At 34.1% G+C, this 23,053-nt stretch overlaps 1 protein-coding gene across 1 annotated transcript; it reads right to left on the bottom strand.

Annotated features, from left to right (window-relative positions):
- Positions 1 to 477: 477 nt before the first annotated feature.
- On the bottom strand, positions 478 to 16,367 carry LOC110028981 (40S ribosomal protein S9-2-like). Its single transcript, XM_020731074.1, has 3 exons — positions 16,204 to 16,367; positions 15,442 to 15,823; positions 478 to 770 (listed from the first exon to the last, which is right to left on the bottom strand). The coding sequence occupies exons 1-3, from the start codon at positions 16,229 to 16,231 to the stop codon at positions 587 to 589; spliced, it is 594 nt and encodes a 197-aa protein (XP_020586733.1). The 5' UTR covers positions 16,232 to 16,367; the 3' UTR covers positions 478 to 586.
- Positions 16,368 to 23,053: the final 6,686 nt, after the last annotated feature.

Raw genomic sequence — 23,053 nt, 5'->3', positions numbered from 1 at the left:
TTTAAATAAGCTCAATATGAGATTTGAGCTCATGTATTCGTCGATTGAAGCTAATAAATTGATGTTAAAACAAAAAACATAAATCCCGTGCAAGGTATTTAATAATAATAAAGTCAAATCTCATAATAGCTTGATATATAATGCATAGAGTTGTTTCTGAAAACTAACCAGCGCTTAAAAAAAGTTTAAAAAATATGGTTATAATAACCAAATAAAGAGAAAAAAAATGAAAATGCTGCAACTCGTAATAAGACTATCTATTTAAGAGCAACGATTTGAAAACTGAGCAGTGCCTGATATAATATAATAGATATAACTAGCAGAGGTTCACAGGCATTAAAATTAGAATCAGTTATTAAAAAAAAGGCTGAAGTACCACTGATCATGAACATCGAAATTCATGCAATCTAAACATTCAGACGTATTCGTACTTTAAGATTAAAAAGTTTAAAAGAATCCCAAATTCATTTCACGGCAAAACGAAAACAGATTGCAAAAACGCTTAATAAATTCAAGTTTAATTTCTTAAAAAAGTAATGGTATCTCGTCCATTGGTTAATAAAAAAAAAGAGAAAAATGGAAGAGATTAATCTTCATCTTCCTCATCCCCATCACCTCCAGCTGCCTTCTTGGCTGCAGCCCTCTGGTTCTTCCGCTTGACTCTTCCAGGGCGGCCACCACCAAAGGGACTGGTGAGTGAAAAATCGATGTGCTTAGCTGAATCCACCCTCACCATGAAAGATGGAATATTCACAACTTGTCTACCCACCCTACCAACAAACCATCCAGAATTACTCGTTAGGCATCATGCATACAAACAAAATAATGTTGTAAAAATATCTCTAGGAACATAGTCTATACGACCGACTCTTCAAGTTTCTAAAAAATCAGGGGTGACTTTATCCGATAAACCAGACAGTGCAGAATTACAACTAAACATTAGCAAACTAAATAGTTAAAGAATCAGAAAAGTTTAAAGGATCCCATAATCCTCATGACTGAACTGAGAGGTCTGGATTAATCGTCAAACAAACAAAACAGACTTTCAAAAAAAAAAAAAAACCTTGTCAACCTTTTTCATTAAACAATTCAGTTTTCATTCTCAATATACAAGCAAATTCCATGCCAGACATTCACAAACTGCAAGAACTTAAGAAAGAAACACAACACATGACTTGGGACAATACTTAAACGAAAGATCAATCCCAAGTCCACATATTAGATATATCGGACAAGAAAAGCTCATAATTATCCAACAAGAAGTATTACTTGATCGGAAAAAGAAAAAGGATATTTATTCAAATGCCACTAAAATCTACCCGAGTCACAGGCGCTACCATTCCAGAAAAAAATGAACCAGAAGAACAAATTTATTTACACGTGCAAACATCAAAGTGTGGAGAATTTGACAGAAGCAAAAACTATGGCCAAGACCACCTTATTAATTTTAATTGATTGGCAATTTCAATAATGGACAACGCGGTGTTAGTTTGTAAACAATCACTAAATTAGAAGGTCTGTCTGAAATTACCACAAAATTTGAGGCTTTTTTTGTACTATATGCTTGGAACAAATTTGGGTGATGACACCCTCAAAAATAAAAAAAATAAAAAAAAAGACTTCTCTTGAACTACAAGAATAACTAATTTAAAAGATTACATTCTGATAAAATATATAAACAAAAAAAAGACCATTTCACATGTGGCACAAGAGCGGAAACGCCTCAGTCAGACTTATTGCATCAAGCAGCAATACAATCGGAATAGCAAGTTGTTTAAGCTACATTAAATTTATCTGCTACGTTTATTCTTTTTTTATTAAAAAAAAGTGAGTCGTGAAAAAACATCAATGCAAAACATAAAAAAATACAAACTCTATAATGTTCTGACATAAACCTATAAATCATTCTAACACTGATTATGCATGCACATCACAGGTTTTACTCATAGTTGATAAACAATATAGAATCCATGTTAAGAACAGTAAACTCAAGCTGAAACTATCAAATAAAATAAATATTAAAGAAATCAACACAGAATGAAAGACTAAACTAGCATATACATGAAAAACAAAAAGAAAGGCTATAATACTGTAGAAAAAGAAAAGAAAACGGAGAAATTAATAAAAAAAATTCAAAATACCTTATGTTTTACTCAAGAAAGAATTCAGGTCCAAAATAAAGCCAACACCTCATATAATACAACAAGGAATTACAGATTCATTAGATCGGTAAGGATACAGATGACGATAACTAGGGCTGTAAATGAACCAATGCATTCGATGAACAACTCGAACTAGGCTCAATTAAGACTCATTCATGTTCGTTCAAATCAGTAAATAAAGAACTTGAACAATTTTTAAAAGCTCGTAGCTTAAATGAACTAAACATGAAAATAGTCGAACTTGTTCATTTATGTTCACGAACAAAATTGTTTGTTGTTCAATGAATAACTTATTAAATAGTTTATATTAAGCTTAATGATAGCTCATATCATATGTGATATGTTATTTAAATATAATTTAATTAACTAGAATATTAATGTGTTTCTTGATAGCTAGTATTATATTTGATATATAAATACTATTAAGTTTCTATAAGTTTGAGAGTTTCTCATTTTTAGTTGTTTGGTGTTCAATCATGCTTAACTACTACAAATCATTCTACTAAACAACCCCTAATTGAGGAATTTAGGGCAAAATAGTATAGGGACAATATTTAAGATGTCTTAGGGTTTAAAGTTTATAATCAATAAATTAATAGCTGAGATCAAATTTGTAAAATTATTTATTATTATATGAAAATCTAGAAGCTCATTTAAATTTTTACCTAGTTTAAATACTCTCTCACTTGTCATAAACAAATCAAGTACAATTCAAGTCCAAACATCAAAAAATTTAAACAAGTCAAGCCTGAACAATATATAAAAGCTAAACACAAGTTCAAGCCAAACATGAACAACTTATAATTACATCAAGCCAAGTCCAAATTATGATATACTCGGTTCAACTAAGCTCGATTATAACCCTAATGATAACTATAGTTAATTGCTATTTTCACCCTGCTGTCCAATAAAAGATTAACAACATCAGCGATCAAGATTAACCCAAGCAATATAATATATATATATATATATGAGGTGGAACTGGAGACACAAGAGGGGGATGGGTGAGAGGTATAGCATTTCAAGAAAAGCATAAATAATTATACCAAGGTTTGTAATCTCGACTTCAGTTCAGCCACACACACAGAAAAGGGAAAAATCTTCCAACTAAATGGTTAGAGTAGTTTCAACTGCTTAAAATTTTAGTTTTGGTACCATGGGCTTCAATTCCAGTAATTTTTATTTATAGCAGATGGATTTTAGCTATATTTAAAAATTATAGTCAAGTTCCATAGTTTCAATCGTGATTCAATCTACTTCCAACGGATTCAACCAGTTTTGCATAGATCTCAGTCAAAACTGTGATCATAAACAGTAGGCATGGATCAGCTTCAGTTTTTCATTCAATCGATATGATACATGCACTCTCTAGAGCTCTCCTTTTGTCAGATTTTCTCTGTTCATAGTGGTTGACTCCTAGGAGGGGAAAATCAGATATAATGAAGATAGGACAGATATAATGAAGATTCAACCAGTTTCTCGCTGGAAATGCATTATGATAAATGGTTATGCACAGTTAAATGAACAACAATAACAACAGAGCCTTAATCCCACTCGTGGGGTTGGCTACATAATTTTTTTTTTCTAAAATAGAAATGTTGCATGATACCCTACATTTCCCAAAATCCATCAGAGAAATTGGACGAAATTCATCAGAGTTAGCATAGAAACAAATGCTCAGATGACCGTCATGAGATAAATATCCTTTCTCATCATGTGTTAGCTATGAACAACAAAAACAAAGCCTTAATCCCACTACATGAATTCTTTTCTGCTCACAGCTCCATGTGGTAGCTATGAACGGAAAAGAAAAATGATTAAAATGAACAAATGCTAATATGAAACAGAACTTCAAAATATCTACACCGCCCACACCTTCAGTAGCCTTGCTGTTTAAAAGTTAATTCTGATATTTTGGCTTCTATTTCAGTCAACGTTATTCATAATAAATGGCTTTAGGATGCTTTGATAGTTAGTCAACATTCAAAAATTTTTATCCTGATCCATTCTAGTTCCAATGGATTCAACTAGTTTTAAATAGGACTTGATCAAAACTTATCATAAATGGTTGGCCTGGATCAATTTCAGGCAAAATTGATTTTTTAAGAAAAAAGGCTTTTAGATAAATCATTAGAAAGGGATCAAGTCTCAAGAACGCCTCATGATGAAAGGTTTCTCACGGGTTAAATGAGCATAAAACATCAAATAAAGAAAAGTTGTATGATATCTCATAGATCCCTAAAGCCATCAGAGATATAGGACAATATTCATCATTATAAGCACTTGTTAGAGTGCTCAGATGACCGTCATGAGATAAAAGTCTATTCTCATCATGTGGTAACAATAAATAGAAAAGTGATTAAAAAATTAATAATGTCACCAGGCAGCAGAACATCAAAATATCTGCACCACCATTTTCCAAGCACCTGTAAGAGCGCTGGGATGACCATCATGAGAAGAAAATTCCATTCTCATTAAGTAGTATCTTTACATGGAAAAGTTTTAAAAATGAACAAATCAAATCAAAATATATATTGCTCGCTTACAGGAAGCCAAATAACGAGGAGAGAGATCCGAAACATTGGAGAATATTACAAGTATTGTATGTTGGAAAGGTTGGCAATAAAAATAGGAAAGGATAACGGATAATAAATAAAAAATATCAAATAATTAAGGCGAATAGGGTTAATGGTAGATGACTGTTGCTAGCATAATTAGTGATGAGGATATTATGAATGTTGGCTACTTATGCTCCCCGAGTTCAATTAGCAAGGTTTCAAAAAACTACTTTCTGCAAGAAATGAAAAAAACTTCTATGATACGTGTAACTAAAAATATTTATTGAAAATGAATAAAAAAAGTACATAAGTTATGGTTGGATGGGCTATGAGAAGAATCATTACAGTGTAGAATAATTAAAATGAACTTCAAAGAAAGTAATATTTACTTCACGGTACCTTATCATCTTGCAATACTGAATATAAATTTAAAGAAATAAGAGTACGTTTGTTATTTACAAGGTTGAGCAACCAAAGACAAAGAAGGATCAAGACACCAAGCCTTATGTCACCACTTTTTGTGAAGGGTTGGCCGACCTTAGTCCCTTCATCAAGGAAAAGCTAGAGCTATGAAAGAAACATCTTTGTTGAAGTTAGAAGACAAGAAAGTAGGAAATGGCTGATGATAGCAGGAAGCGTGGATTTATCTAGCTCTGAAAGCTCTGTCTTGTACACACACAACTGCTCCCATGAGTCGAAGCCAAAGAACATTACAAGAAATATGGTCACACAAATGATGGTACTGAAAACTGCATTGAAAACCTACAGATTGGAAACTTAGACAAAGGTGGACAGACCAAGACAGCAATGCTCATTTCGCTACTTGTTTTAAAGGGTTGGCCGACCCTAGCACCTTCATAAAAAAAAAAAAAACTGGAGTAATTGAAGGAATTCTTTCTAGCACAACTGAATGTGCCTATCAGCTTGATGATACACCAATGTATCATATCATCTTCTTATCTCACCAATAATGAAAGATTTCGAACTTGGATAATAGAATCAGGTGCTTCTGATTACATAACCGGAGACATTCATGATTTCACCAACTACCAAAAATTCACCGCTTTAAAATTTGTAATACTTATAGATGTATCTCACTCTGACTGAAAAGGCTTCAATAAACATCTAATTTGTGAATTAAGGAGGTCATTTTTTTGCCACAAAAAATCTCCACGGGCTTAGTTTTAACAAATTGGCCAACACTGAAATATAATAAGTACATCCAACATCAGGCTGATCATATACTATTCATAAAGCATACATAAAGAGAAAAAAAATTATACTCATTGTCTATGTAGATGATATGACAGAGGATAATGAGTAAGTGATTGGGAAGATAAAGAAGTTCTTGCCATTGAATTTAAAATTAAGAATCTAGGAACGATGAAATACCTTCTGGATGTGGAAGTGGTCAGATCAAAGATGGGAATTATGATATCCCAAAGAAATTGTATCCTAAACCTATTAAAAGAAAAAGTAATATTGGATGCAAGAACCTACCAAGACTTGTGAGTTTCAACAAAAAGTTACATTCATGGGGAAAAAATATATCAATGGAAAAAAGTAGATACTAGAGATTGATAGGTAAACTTATCTCCATATCACACACTAGACTTAATATTGCTTACTCGTTCGACAGTATGACTCTACAAATTAACAGTCTAAATGAAAAGCATTTGGAGATGATTTACAAAATATTGAAATTTCTTAAGCAAACCTTTGACAGAAGTTTATAAGAAACCAGACAATAGAAAGGTAGAGATTTGCATTGATGCTAGTTGGTATAGAGAACTCATGGATAAAAGATCTACTTCTGGAAATTGTTCCTATGTATGGAGAAATCTTGACACATGAAGGAATAAGAAGCAAGCAGTAATATCTAAAGTAGTGCAGAATTTACATATCGTGCACTTGTTTTGGGAATCTGTACAGGAATGGGGATCGAAATGTTACTAAATGAGATGGGATACTCCACAGTCAATCCCATGAATAATTCATGTGACAGACGAGCTGTCATTTGTATTGCAAAAAATCATGCGCATCATGACAGGACCAAATACATTGAGATTGACAAACATTTTATCTCTAAGAAGATCAATGAATGCATTATTCACTTAATTTACAAGCCAACTCATCTTCAAGTCGCTAATGTCTTCACCAAGGGTATGTTTGGGGCAGTTGCAGCTTATTAAAAAGAAATCGCACCTAGTCAGGACCGGTGGGAAAACACAAATTTCAGCGGCAACTTTTTTAAAAAGCTGTCAAAATGTAGTTTACCCAGACATTGTGGTGCGGTTTCACACCGCCGCCCTAAACGGACCCTAGATCTCTATTGTTGGGCAACTTCATTAATTTGAATACCAAGCTGAGTCTTTACAACATCTTTGACCCAACTTAAAATGGAGTGTGGAATTTTCAGTTTCTTAAATTAGCTTTGTTGTCTTTTATTATATACTTTATTATGTTAATTGTAATTTCTTATTTAGCAGTTTTTTTTTCTTTAGTAAGTTGTCATAGACATAATAAAGTTTACTCTAGTCAGTTCTTATATAATAAAGAGAAATGTTGTATTTTGAAGAATGAGAAAAAAGAGAATATGATTTTTTCCACCTTTCTACACATGAAATATGCTTACTAGTTCCATTATTAAAGATTATCATAGAGAAGTTTTAGGAAATTCTAAAAAAATTTATTCACTAGTGAAAATACAAAAACATGACATTGGAGTGGGTAATAACCAAGGGCTATTAGAAAAATAAATGTGTTTTAAAAAATCAATCCACAAGGATTTATAATGAACACAAAAGTTAAAAGTTATGTGATAATATGAGTAAAACATAAATTACACATTTTGAACATTTAGATAGAAGACATGTTACTCAGAAAAAGAGAAAAGGTAATCAAACATACAAGGCAAAATATAAGATATCTAAAGGCTTTAATATTTTAGATGCATTTAAGGAAAAGATAATCAAATCCAAGTTTAATATGAAGTTATCTAAAAAAAGGGGCAAAATATTACATCAACAAATTATTAAATGAGAGCTCTAAAAATTTATTTAAATGAGCACAATACCCAATAAAATGAGTTGTATATAAAATGAAATAATAATTAAATGGAATTCACTCTAAATGCAGAAAGACAAGGCCTTTCAATCACATGAGATGTCTGTTGAAACTTAGAAGGATACGAGAAATATTGTAGTAGTTTGATTAACATTAATTTCATTGATTTGTGAATAATAAAATAATGCGAAAAGAATCATTTTGCTACCAATATTTGAAAACAAATCATATTTGAATGTTATACTAAAATAGAGAAATCAAATTAATGAGTGATATAATAAAAGCCATGGGAAAAGTGATGGAACATTGGCAATAAAAATCACATCAGTTTTGAAGGATAAATGTTTTTTCAAACAAAAAAATTCTACTAAACATGCAATGTTGTCTTAAGATAATCAACTGAAAAGAATAAATACCATAAAAATATTCTTTATATGATTTTACTTGTTCTGGAAAAAACATAGACATGATAATACTCCAATTGATTTGGAGGAATATAAAGAAAATTGTCCCAAAAGCATGTTAAAATTTTTACCACATAGAGCACTGACTAGTATTAGTAGCAGTGGAGTGAATTTAGAGTTTCTAGTTACAATAGAATTACATCAATAACCATTATTGAGTCCTTATACTTTTGTAATAATAATTGAGATACTTACAAAAAAAAATTACAAATGAGATGCCTTGGTGTATAATTTATTTGGAATGCATATATATTTTGGCAAGGCATCCACTGAAACAAGTGAGAATTTAGAACAAAAAAATTTTCAGAGGACGAAAAATTAGAAGAACAAATAACGAGTACATTATATGAAATTTTAGAGATTGTGATATCAAAAATAATTAATTAATGTTATAAAAAGATAAACTAAAAAACTTTTTATGACAGATTTAGGAATTATAGATTCATAACACAGATGAATGCATTGTATAAATAAATAAAAAAGTGGCTCAAGAATATACAACAAGGCTTTATCCCACTAAGTGGGGTTGGTTACATGAATCCTTTTCCACATTGTCTTATTGAGTGTCATATTTTCATTTAATCCTAATAGATTAAGATCATTTTTTTATAAAATATATCCCAGTCCTTTTAGGTCTATCACTATTTTTATTAACCTAAGTTGAATCTAAAAAATCTACTCTCACCAGATCATCAGATGGACAAAATTTAGTGCGACCAAACCATCTAAGATGACTCTCTCTAATCTTGTCTGCCACTGGAGCTACACCAACCCTTTCACGAATAGATTTGTTTCACATTTTATCTCTAATTGCCAAGCCACTCATCCACTTAAGCATTCTCATCTGAGCAACACTTAACTTTAATTTATGTTTCTCTTATAAGGCCAATATTCTGCAATGTAAAATTGCAAGTCTTATAAATATTTTTTTTAAGCGGTACTTTTCTATCACGCAATAGGCTTGATTCATTCCTCCGCTGCAACAAGCCAACTTGAATTCTACTAATAACATCCACATATATATCGCCATTTCTTTGAGCATAGACCCGAGAAATCTACAACGTTCACACATTTTAATGATTTGATCACCCATAATTACAACACCGCCACTAGAGCTGTTACTACTATTAAAAACATTCCATAAATTCAATTTTAGATCTACTCAAACGAAGGCCTTTATGCTCAAGAATATAATATAAAAAATTGATAAAGAGAATAACACATAGATATAAATGTAGTTTTCTTCTAAAATCACAATTAAGCTAATAATATTGTGTGGGCCAAATTGGTAATTTGTTCAAAAAACATTGATATCCAAGTTGAATGTGATACAAAAGTATATAAGATAGATTGGTAACATTACTAAGAACAATAAATTAAAATCAAATTGTATTAGACAGACAACTGGAGTGGCATCCAAAGAATATAAGATAACTGGAAATAAATTTTATATGATTTAGAACTGTGGTACACAAGATTTAAAATGCAAACAAAAAAAATGAGTGAACAAAATTAATATCGAAGAATTAAAAAGATAGGATAGATCTAAACTAACATGGAAAAAATGTTATTTGAAAAAATTTATAAAAAAAAAGTTTTATGACTCAAACAAGAACACAAAGCAAATTAATGAAACAAGAGGATCTATAAAACTAAACCCAAATAATTAGAATAAGGCTGATAACAGTCAATCTCCACAATCACACCATTAAATTAGTCAACTTAAGCATGAGATTCTATATTTTAGAAAATGTCATTGCTTTTCCAAGCTTAAACCAAAAAAAAAGGTTTTAAATTAATGTTAGGCCAATGAATAATTGTAAAATTTATACTAAAGTTCATGAAATAATACAAGCCAACCGCAAAGAGTTAGAATAAGAAAATAAATGTGATAAAATTCTAAAACTTACACTAAAGTTTTGTAATTTCTTACTTTATTTAAAAAAATTATTATAAATTAAACTATTATATTAAATGACTTTAATACTTCACAATTCTAGCATAGACTAAAAATGTGAACTGAACACTTGAAGGCCTAACCTCCTCGAAACCTAAGATAAGGAATTATAACTTCGCAAGGAAATATTTAGCCCTTTAGAGTAAAATTTAGTAAAAAGAGAAAAAAAAAATTGTTTTCAAGATTAAATACAAGCGACTGGTGAAACAAAGAAAACGTAATTGAAATGTAATTATATTATTTGTGTAAATAAAAGTTCTAAGTGAATGTTGGTGAAATATCAAAGAGTACCCAAATGTCTTAAGTTTTAATACATTGCATTTATTATACAAAAACAACAAACCTTTATCCCACTAAGTGGGGTCAGCTACATGACTCCCTTTGCTCCATTGTGTCCTATTGAGTGGGATATTTTCATTTAATTCTAATAGATTAAGATCATTTTTTATACAATTTGCCCAAATCTTTTCAGGTCTACATCTGTCTTGCTTAACATAAGTCAAATATAAAATATTCACTCTCCTAATATGACCATCAGATGGTCTGCGTTTAATGTGACCAAGCCATCTAAGACGATTCTCTAATCTTGTCTGGCACTGAAGCTACACCAACCCTTATCACCAATATATTCATTTCACATTTTGTCTCTAAATGTCAAGTCAATCATCCACCTAAGCATTTTCATTTCAGCAACACTTAACTTTGTTTTATGCTTCTCTTTTAAAGGCCAACATTCAACATTCTGCACCATAGAGAATTGTAGGTCTAACCACAATCTTATAACATTTTCCTTTCAGACTGAGCAGTACTTTTCTATCACACAATAGGCCCGATGTATTCCTCCACTTCAACCACCCAACATGAATTCTACTAATAATATCCTCATCTATATTACCATCATTTTGAACTCTATACTCAAGATACCTAAAACGATCACACCTTTTAATGATTTGATCACCCATAATTACAACTCTGTCATTAGAACTACTACTACTAAAATTACATACCATGTATTTAGTTTTAATTCTACTCAAACGAAGGCCTTTAGACTCCAATGCAGACCTCCATAATTCAAATATTTCCTAAGCTCTTTCTCTAATCTTATCCAAAAGGAGGTCATCAACGAAAAGCATACACCTAGGTACATTCTCTTGTAAATTTTCAGTAAGAGAACCCATAACTAAAGCAAAAAGATATGGACTTAAAGCCGATCTCTGATGTAATCAAACTAAAATAGAAAAATACTTGGTCAATCCTCTTTCTTTCCAAACAAAAGTAACAGCTCTAGCATACATCTCTTTAATGACTTGAATAAAAATCATATCAATGCATTTCTTCTCTAGAATAATCCAAAGGACTTCTCTTGGAACATTATCATAAGCTTTTTCTAAATCAATAAAAATAATATGTAGATCCTCCTTATTCTCTTTGTACTTCTCCATCAAACCTCTCAAAAAATGTATAACTTCCATTGTAGAGCTGCCTCACATAAATCCAAACTGATTATGAGAAATATTTGTATCAAGTTTTAACATATGTTCAATTATCCAATAACATAATTTTGAAGTATGAGACAGCAACTTAATTCCTCTATAATTTGCACGCTCTTGTGCACCCCCTTCATTGTTAAAAATGGTGACCAAAATACTCTTCCTCCGCTCCTCAAGCACCATTTTAGTTTTTAAAATAATAATAAATAGTTTAGTAAACAAAGAAACTCTCAAATTTCTTAAATATTTCCACACTTCAATTGAGATATCATCAAGTTCTATTGATATTTCATTCTTAACTTTCTTTAAAGTCTCTTCAACAACTTTTTTACTAATGCGACGGTAAAAATAAAACATTTTATTATCATTAACATTATTACACTAAGATCGATTATATTTTCAGAAACTTCATCAAAAAGTTTATCAAAATAGCTCATACATTTATGTTGAATATCTTCATCTAAGAGAAGTACTTTTTTTTATTTTCATCTTTAATAAATTTTACTTGCATTAAATTTTTTATTTCTTTTCTCTTTGTTTGGTTAGTTTATATACATATTTTTCACTCTATTTAATATCTAATTTATTATAAAGATCACCAAAAACAATATTTTTTGTGTCACAAATTGTTCTCTTAGACTCCTTACAAGCCACCTTATATTTTTTGTAGTTCTCAAAGCTTTTATATTAAAACTAATTATTATAACAACTTCTTGTATTTCATCTTTTCATGCACATTATTATTTCACCACAAACTATTTTATTTATAATTTTTTTTTTTCTTTTTGAGTCACAAAGTACATTTTTTTGTCACTTGGTTAATATTGTTTGTTATTTTATTCACATAAAACTCGCTTCTTCATGAACATCCCAAATCTTGAAATCTTGAAGTTTACACATAAACATAATTTTATTTGTATCTTTGAGGTGCCCTCATCTAATTATATGATTAAATTTTCTTATATTATTTCTTACAACTTTCATCTTAAAATACATAACTAATAATTAATGTGTACATAAATTTTTACTTGAAATGACCTTACAAACTTTACACTCTCGATGATCTTTTTATCTCATAAGAAAATAATCAATTTGTATTTTATTAGATACATTCTTATAAATAATAATATGTTCATATTTTTGTTTAAATAAAATATTAGCAATAACAAAATTATATGTTAAAGCAACAGCTAAAATAATTCTACCTTCTTCATTAATTCACCACTCTACCAACATGTCCATTTCAATCCTCACCAATAAAAAATTCTTTCTTCTAAAGTTATCATTTGTATTAATTCTTACGTCATTCCAGAATTTTTCTTTTGAACATGTATCTAAAACTACTTGAGTAGTATAAACACTTATAACATTAAAAATTTTAGAATCAACAACAACCTTAAGTGTTATAATTCTATTTTCAATTCTATTAACTTTCACAACATTATCTTTCAAACTCTTGTCTATAATTACATCTAACTCCTATCTGAATACCAAAATTTAAAATCTAAATTATCAATCTCTTTAATATTTTCTCCAACCCAATTAGTTCCGTGAATGTATAAGATATGTATCTTCTTACGAACCATAATATCAACTAATTTCATTAATTTACTTGTGAGAGTATCTATATTAAAAGATCATATCCTAACATTAATTTCACTGACTAACTTCTTTACATGCATATGTCTGTAATATGAAAACTCTTGCTTATTTGATACGACACTCAAGCGTCAGTGTAGCGGCCCATGCACATTTTTTTTACTGTATTTAGATCTAAAGTACGTCAATTTCAAGAAACGCTCTAGCATTTACACAAGAAATTAAAGGATTTTTGTCATGATTTTTGATAAATTTTTACGCTGGTTGTCGATTACCTAACATAACCCTCCACTTTTCGCATACGTAGCTTGAGACCAGACAATGACAATGTGAATACATAGCATTTATTATACAATGGTAAAATGAAAGCATAACTCAAACTAAATTTAAGCGATTAAAATGAATAAAATATTATGAAAGTTCTAGATGAATTTCATAAAACTGCAATTAATATCAACAAACTGAATGGCTCCCAACACAATTCAAAAAAAAAAAAAATCAATAATAGTTATGTCTGGTGCCTTGAATGATAATGTTAAGATATCAATGACAAAACTATAAACTATAAAGTAAGAAATATCAGTAGCACCAATTAAAGTGAAAGGAAAGCTATGGAGAATGGAGGGGGAAAAATTCACTAATAAGGTTGTTGAAAATAAAAAATAACACGGGAGGATGACGAAAGAAACTAGAACCAATGTTCTAATACAAGCATACACAGAAGCAGGGAATAAAAAATAAAATTTAAGATTATTGCCCATTAAAGGATTTATGATATAAAAATGTTAAATAAATAATAAAACAATAAAGAAAGCAAGTGAACCACATGCATACAATTCATTATGAATGATAAACACCAATAACTGAACATGATCAAAATAAGAACAATGCAGGTATTATTAACAACAAGTAATGACAAATATGGGACGTAAGGGAGAATACTAGAAGACTATAAATTTAGTATTGATCATGTCTGTTGAATCTAAACATGTCCTTTAGACCGTGAAGGAATAGAGTCGGATTCTTGGGAAAGGAGAAAGAAAGGGATAGAAAAAGAGGGGTGATCTTCGAGCTTGACAGCCCCTATTATTCCACATAAATTCGAAAACAAGGGAAAAGGAGCAAGCTTCCTACATGAAGGGGAGAGAGTGAGAGCCTAAAGGACCCCATTTACATGCCAAGGGGTCCTCTATTTATAGAGAAATAAAAGGGAGAGAGGGATATTTATAGCCCTATTTAAAGGAGAGCAAAGAGGGGTATTTTGGCTCTCCTGGAACTTCCCACAGCTTGACTCATCCGCGTCGAGTGGCCGACCCAATTGGCCAAATGGTGAATGTGACGGATTGGGCGGTATGCATATAAATGTGGATGGCTGCTTGGAGGGGTGAGGTGATCGACGAGCGGGCAGCCGGCCGGAAGGCAAATGGCTGACCAATGGGAGGCCGACAAGATTTGTGGTATGTATGTAAATTTCCTGTTTTTAGGAGTTGGCCAACCCGAATGGCGGTCGGTTGGAGCAACGAGGCGGTTGTCCAATGGATGATCAGACGGAGGGGTGAAGTGGTCGGCCAATTGGCGGTAGGCCGAAAGGCAAGGGGGTCGGTCAGACTTGTGTGATGTGTATGTCAATTTCCTGTTTTTAGGTGTTTGTTGGCCCGATTGGTTGTCGGTCGGAGCAGCGAGGCGGCCGGCCGGAGCAGCGAGGCGATCAGCCGGTGGATGGTCAACAAGAGGGGTGAGGTGGTCGACAGGTGAGCGGCCAGCCGAAATGCAAGGTGGTCGGCCAGCTGCAAGATTTGTGTGGTATGCATGTAAATTTCCAGTTTTTAGGAGTTGGCCGGCCAAGACGGCCAACCAGCTGGTCCTTCGTATGATCGGCCTAAGTGACCGGCCGTGCAGGTCCGTGTTTGCAAACTCATCTCTCATGAGGACAATTCATTCAGCTTCGCGAGGTCACATTTTTGGGCTATATAATGTCAAATTAGTATAAAAGGGAATATCATGTGGGAATTGGACACCTCAAGCTGAAAGGCCTAAAACAACAACCAAACAACGAAAGCATCAAATTTTCTAGAACAAGGAAAAGAAATAATCCGAGAGAAAGCAACAAAGTGATAATTAAATTTTAAGAACTACAGCTTATACCGAATATGGCGCTGCCTGATGAGGACCCTAGCATGGTGAATCGACTTGGCCATTCCAGACTTAAAGACCTGGGTTTGCAGCCTGCGCTCCAGAAAGTTCTCCACAGTCAAGGCCAAGACGTAGTCGAGCTTGTTCTGACCCTCCTCCAGCAGCCCGTATCTAAACATCCGGCGAAGAAGAGCCTCACCCTCAAAAATTCGCTTAGAGTTCTTCTCATCAAGTGTCAGGAGCTCCCTCGCTGCATTACGGATCCGGCTCAGCGCATACTGAACCCTCCACAGCTCCCTTTTGCACCTTAACCCATACTCCCCGACCAGCTTAAGCTCCGCGTCCAGCCGTTCCTTCTCGTACGGACGACGGGGCTTCTTGAAAGTCTTCCCGTCTGCGTATCAAACACAAGAAAAAAGAGCTCCGCATCAACGTTAGCAATGAAAAGCTTCGCTTTAAAATCAAAAAAATTCGCAAGAACTTGTTCGGTATTCTATAGAGAGGGCATTGAACAAAAACACATCGAATCATACATTGAAATCTCAGTGGAAAGTCAGAAAAACATTTTAAACCTCTGAAGCAGACTTGACATCAGATCGCAACTCAACGCGCTCCGGAAAATATTAGACCATGCCAAAGAAAGTTAGGGGAAAAATAGGAAGAAACATAAAATATGGTCCCGTAATCAGATCATTTCAAGTTAGGAGAAACAGAGTGGATTCTGAGGAAACCGCAGAATATCATCGGATGGAAAATAAAATGAGAGAGGCTTACAGTTCCTGTAAAAGCTAACGTGAACCATGGCTGGTTCTCCCAAAAAGACCAAACTCCTAAGCCGCCTCGCTTACAGAGAACTGGAGTCGCAACGGAGGCGGGACGGTGGCAGATTTTATAGTGCTCTTGTCTGCTGCCGATAAAAACCCTAACCTGATTGTTATCGCTGATAATGGGCCGAATAGACGACATCGGACCAAAGTTGGGCTTATTATAGGTCTGTTTTTTTAAAGCAAATTTTCTTAATTTGTTTGTATATGTCTTTTCTTTCTTCTTAAAAATAATTTAATAAATTAATCAAAATAATATTTTGTTATTTTACGTTTTTTTTTTTTTAATAGTGGGTTGTCTTTTGTGAACATATCTCGAGAATTAAATAATAGTGGGTTGTCTTTTGTGAATCTTTTGTGAACATATCTCGAGAATTAAAACCAATGAAAGAAAAAAATGAGAGGAAGACAAAATAACTAGGCAAATTCTTATAGAAAAATCGGGGAAAAAGTACATTTATTTATTATTTTACCTCTTATTTATAGAGACGCATTTGAATAATTATAGAAATGAGGAAAAGTTTATGAAAGTTACCCTTAATGTGATTAATTGTGTTGATCTTATATCAAATCTGTATTACAATTTCAATTTGAATATGACGGTAACCAACTAATCAAAATGTTTTAGTTTGATCGACTGAGGCGATTGGTTAGGTGACAATCACATCTGTTAAAGTAAAAAAAGGGTCGGTCAAATAGCTATGACCAGACAATTTTGTAAGGAGATTTTAAGCGATCGGGACTATAGGTATTGTCCGTTAATTGATTCACTTATCATAGTATGTTGGTTGACTTCAACGGGGCAGTCTGTCATTGAATGAAAGATTCAGATTATTGACTGACCTAGCGGACGCCTTAGTGTTTTTGGATGAAATATTTGAACTCTAAAATATGTTTTATATATTTTATAACGTTAATTTTTCCACAATTTAACGCTACACACTATGTATTTTACGCAATTGTACATATCGTTCGAGTAATATCAATTTTTTTTGAGTACAGTGTATTGATCCCACAGGGAAGGCTACTATTTTAAAAACTTAATAAAACTTATAGCCTACTAAAATGAGTTTTAGCCTAGAAGAAAAGTTGATTTAAATTATTGTAAATTCTATCAAATTATCACTAAACATATAGATTTAGTCTAAAGTTAATTTTACTAAAGTTAAATAAGTTAAGAAAGATCAAGTAATGTAAAATACCCTCCTCTTGTAATAAAGGAAGTAATTTGTGTAGAAGTGGAACACTTGGAATTTATATATTGTAATTTGTGACAAATAGAGGCATTCCACTTTTTTTCATTCTTTCAAGTGCATAAAGAAGTTTGGTTTTAACTAGGTAAGCGTTTCAGCCTGTCACCCTAGAAACCTCCCAAGTTACTCACATCAAAACTTATATCCATATCTACTTGCACTGCTCTAAGGACAACTTTTTCTTCACTCAATAGTGTAATGTGGTTTATACTAGTTGTTAAAGCCACAGCTCTCTCAGATCTTTATGGAATCACAACAGATTTTAACGTACCAATTGACCAAACTGACAAATAAATGAAGCAAGAAGTAAAAAACCATCATAATAATAAATAAAAACTCATTCTAAATGTATATAGATACCTGCACATACTACTACTTCATCACTAGAGGAAGGCACAAAGGATTTACTCACGGTGGTTTATACTAGTTGTTAAAGCCACAACTCTCTCGGATCTTTATGGAATCACAACAGATTTTAACATACTAATTGATCAGATTGACAAGTAAATGAAGTATGAAGCAAAAAATCATCATAATAATAAATAAAAACTCGTTTTAAATGTATTCACATACTTACACATACTACTACTTCATCACTAGAAGATTGTACAAAGAATCTACTCACGGTGCATGAAGATAACACAATAGTCCATTATCTTATAATAAAGTAAATTCATATACAATGAGTTTACAACTAATATAAGACAATTTAGAACGAAAACGTATATTTCTCTCTGAGAAAAGAAGTAAAAATGCCACCCTAAATGATCAACATGTGTTCCTTGCACTGCTTATAGCATTCATTTACAATATCTTCTCAATTCTCTCCAAGAAAATGCATAAAAATACAAAACCTCACTTTAAACTCTACTTTTCTGCACACTTAAACCGTTTTCTTACCTTCACAAATGATTCTCTGTCCTATTAGAGCTGCTTCCCCTTGCTCACAACCTCCAATTTCATGCATAACCGCTGCAAAAAGCTGCATAGAGTAGTTCTGGCATACCTTTCTCGGGTAAGCCTGAGAAATAACTGGCACTTAGGCGCCAATCTGTAGCACCATGGTGCCGCCTTTTCTAGTTTCTGGACAAAATCTGGTGCCTAGGCGCTCATCTGCGGTGTCATGGCGCCATAGAGTAGCACCAAGGCTCCAGAAGTTGGTGCCTAAGCGCCAACCTGCTATTTGTTCTGTTCCTCCATGTACCTTTTTTTAGCTCTCCTTCCATTCCAATTTGGTCCAAATCTCCTACATTTTGAACCTACAACAAAAACATTTAAATACATTTCTTTAAAGTTCAATTTCATCAAAATAAATCTTAAATATAAAAGAAAACTTGCATGCTATCAGACATGTCGATCATACTCTTTTAATCTGACACCTCAATCATCTGCTTACTATCCTTGGCCGCTTGATTGCTTTGAGAATCGTGTCAGTAGTTCTAGTTCATGCATATTAGTTTTTTGAGTTATCCTACTACTTAAAAGTGATAGCTACGATAAGAGCAAGGAAACTATTGAGCAGCGGCATTAAAATCAAGAAAAGTAATTTGATGATTAACTTCCCTTTGGATTTTCTGTCTAGTGTGCTTTATAAATAAAGTTATAGGCTTAACTTGGCATTTGTTGCCATCATTTTTTTTTCAATTAACTGAGTTGCATCATGGCTAATGGCTCGAGCAGGATCATCGTGGACCCCAGAATTCTTGCCAAGGCAGGTTATGCGACCTTAGCCTCTGTAAAGAAGAACAAGTTTAAGAAAGGGAAACAGTCAAGGACCAAACCTTTGTCAGCTGGTCAAGTCGACTCATTGGGGGATCTCAAGGGGTGAATGTTGAAAATCCATCGTCAGGAGGTTGTGATCCCTGTGTCTGGCAAGGGTGTAAGGGTCGAGGGCCAACAGGCCTTGCTCGTAGAAGGCGTCGAGGCGATCAAAGAGGAACTGACGGGAGGAGCGATCACCATTTCTCTTTAGTCGTTACTGCGGGAATGTGGAGATACCTCGTTGCAAGAGGGAGAGAAGCCTTATATATATGGATTACATAAAACCTTCATTGGTCATTGATGGTTCTTAAATATTATTTATATTACTCTAATGTAGATGAATTGGTCGGGTCGGAGGACTGTCAGGACGATGGCGATCGAAGGACATTGCAAAGTCTGTCCAAGCCGTGGTGGTCGGTCTGCAGGATGAATAAGCTTGGCTTTTGTCGGCATTCACTTCAGAAGGGTGTCAGTCTCATGACCTTTTTCCCACCATCGACTTTGAACAAAAGTGAAGAAAGTGGTGGTCGTCTTCCTTTAGGGCCATGGAGTAGCAAGTAGGGGGGACCAAGCCCTTGGTGGTGATGGTCGATTCTTCAACGGGAGCGGCTGGAGATTTGGCCGTAGATTTTTTAAGGGAGTTATCAGCTCATATGGCGGCTATGGGCTCATCAGCTTTACAGGCAGAGGATATCACCTTGCGAAGGGGGTCGTTCGAGGCATTGCGTGAGTTGGGGGAGCTTCGTAAATCAAATGACTTGGGCAATTTCCAACAGAAAACATACTTAATGGATCATATTAGGTTATGCAGACATATGGTCTTCAAAAGGTTGACATATAGAGGGTATGTCTTGGCTGAGGTCTTAGAGGACCCATTCATAAATCACTTTATTCTGGACATGTAATATTATTACTTGAAAATGAAACGATGCTTAAATAAATTTTAAAAGATACTTGGTGTGACACTTATTATTATGTGACATATTGTTTTACGCGTTCGACTTATAAGTAGGGCAAGGGGCCACTTATTTTTATTTTACATGCATTAATTTCTTTTTTTGTGCTTCTGATATTTCTTTTTCTTTTACCTTCTAATCGTCTTTTGTTCTATGAAATAACTTTGAAACATTCCCCTACCCTCTTTGGCTCCGTCAAGGGTGTTGATCCTTTGTTTATTACAGAGATCACAGTGAATGAGTTGTAGAGGAAGTACGTTCGACGTGATAGTGTCACTCTTTAAAAGATGTCAGAGTTGGCTTTAGCGACGAACGTCGTAGGCAAGGATCTGGTCTTTGACATAGACCAGCTCAAATATGGTCTCTGGTTACCTCAGTATGACAGGCTCTAGGGTATCTTCGACTCATACTTGATTATTCTGATGTAAGTATTGTTGAACTCCTTATCTGTCATAATGACCTTCATCTTTTATTATCATCGACAACATATTTTATGGTCAATTGACCTATTTAAGCTTTTTTTTTTTTTGCTTAAGGACGCTAAGGAGGGCTTCACCATATCTTCGACGGGTAAGGAACTTCACATGCTCGGAGTGGAGAATAAAATAAAGGATTGTAAAAATAAGATTGTTTGGCTCTCGCATTAGTGAACGGGAGATATGTGCCGAGCCATCAGAGTGAGTGGTGCACATGCCAAAGTTTCTTCATTCGAGCTTGGAAGTTGCCACGGCAATGCTGACCAACCATTATCTCTCAGACTTGCATTACTTGTGTATTGATGGGCACGATGACAGAGGCTTAGTTGTGTCTCTCAAACATTTAGGAGGTGACCCGAGCAAAGGTAGAAAAAGACAAGTTTACAGCCAAACACAAGAAGCAAAGGAGGCTTCCAGGATCAGGTAATTCCATAGGAGACGATGACCCACTCCCTTATAATGTGGCCTTGAGATACATTGTCTTCGTGTGTGAAACTAGTGTTGTTGTTCTAGATCAAGTGATCGGTAAGATACTACAATTCCTCATAAACATACTTCTCATTTTGTTGATACAAGGGAAAGTGACTGGAGAGCATACAAATCTGAAGGGGTTCTGGATGAAGCCAAAGCCGCATCTCCACCCCCTCTTCCTCAAAAGGTGGCACGTCATTGGCCGCCACCGTTATGTCGGATTCATAGGTCGAGGACCCTTCATTTGTCTCCGTGTCCGCGAGAGCCAAAGCTAGTCAAGCTACCTATATACCTCATCTAGTTCCTTGTTAAGAGAGTCAGTTTCATCTTCCGATGATGAGTTCTTGTCTTCCCTTAAGGTTAAAAAGAATCCTTGGGTAGGAGAAGGAGATAGTGAAGGATATAAACGTCCCGCGCCCCCTCCTTTGAAGAAGATTAAAAAAAACCTTTGGTAGCCCATGCCCAAGGCCACCAGAGAGGATGTGGCTTGAGTCCAACAAGCGGTTCGATCTACTGAATCAGTCTATAGGTTGGTACCCGCATATGGGTAGGAGCAGGACCATTCCCTTGTATTTTTTAGACTTGTTATGGTCTCAAGAACTTGGTAGTATCCTGAGAGGCTTCAGCCACCGGGAACTCCTTCAGAATGTGGTCCTTTAGCAGTTGATCATGACACAGAGTGCCCATTTTATGGGGTTGTCCGTTATTGAATTGGAGAGAGCATCAGATAGGGCTCAGAAAAAGGAGGCTCTGTTGGAGGCAGACCTTAAAAGGATCCGGGACAACCGGACCTCCTGATGCTAAAGTTCAATAAATCCTAGAAGGCCAATCAAAAATTTGTCGACCGTCGGTACTATAATGACCTTGGAGAAGGAGATTAGCGAAAATAAAAAATTGTTTTGTCGGATTTCAGGGAAGAGCATGAGGACGGCCTAACTGACAATCTTAAACTCAGGGTGAAAATGTCATCTAACAATTCATTCATCATGGCTTGGTCAACCCCAAATTTTCTGATCCGAAAGATTTCTCTCCTCTAACCCAGGGCAAGTCGACATAAAGTCTTGAAGAAGAGGCAGTTTGAACAACGAAGAAAGACCGACCGCCTATTAAGGTCTTCCATAATTAGAATTTCTTCTTTTTTTAAATGGAAAGGAATATATTTGTACCACTATTTTGGATATATGAGAAAAACTTGTTAGTTTTTTGCTTTTTCTTTTTGGGTTGGTTATGTTCTGACTGATCTTATGCTCATCTTGTGTATCGATCCGTCACATGGACTGTCCAAACTAGATATTTCGCTAATCTCATTCAGTTGGGTTGTCACCTAAGGAGAGACTCCCGTCTGAGGTGAGTGTTTTTCTTGGTTCTTTTAGATCTCGGAGTTGCCAGTCTGTCTTTTTGTATGTCGTCGTATAATTTCTCTATTCGAGTAAGTCTCCCTCCCGAACCAAATGAATAACTCGAAGAGGAGAGGAATCGAATAGCGAACTAACGTACGAAAACAAATAGGCAAACAAATCAAAAAAGAAAAGAGACGGAAGACTTATATAGGGATAATCCTCGTGTGATGGGTCGAGAGTGTACGTCCAAACATAATCAGATCGAAGTACCTCGAAAACAACATCCATGAGCAGAATCTCTATATAAGCCACCCGTAACCAGAGAAGAAAAAAAATTTTTTTTTTTTTTTGTTATGGGGTAAAAAGTCTCACAAATAAACGTATTCCTACTGGTTAATTACATCTCAGGGAATACACAAGATGACTCTCGATGGAAGGAGTTTCGTTTTATCATCATGAATCTGGGGTGTTGCTTATTAAAAGGTGATTATTTCGTATGAAACAGTCTCAATGCTATGAAACTCATGCTGCACCATCAGGCGG

The sequence above is a fragment of the Phalaenopsis equestris genome, unplaced genomic scaffold, assembly GCF_001263595.1.
Source record: "Phalaenopsis equestris unplaced genomic scaffold, ASM126359v1 Scaffold000540, whole genome shotgun sequence".
NCBI classification, from domain to species: domain Eukaryota; kingdom Viridiplantae; phylum Streptophyta; class Magnoliopsida; order Asparagales; family Orchidaceae; genus Phalaenopsis; species Phalaenopsis equestris.
This window is presented reverse-complemented; position numbering and strand designations above follow the sequence as displayed.

Coding starts and splice junctions, on each gene's coding strand:
- LOC110028981 (XM_020731074.1), bottom strand. CDS start 16,231: ATGGTTCACGTTAGCTTTTACAGGAACT. Junction 15,824..16,203: donor CGTTAGCTTTTACAGGAACT/GTAAGCCTCTCT, acceptor TTTGATACGCAG/ACGGGAAGACTTTCAAGAAG. Junction 771..15,441: donor ATCAGGCAGCGCCATATTCG/GTATAAGCTGTA, acceptor GTTTGTTGGTAG/GGTGGGTAGACAAGTTGTGA.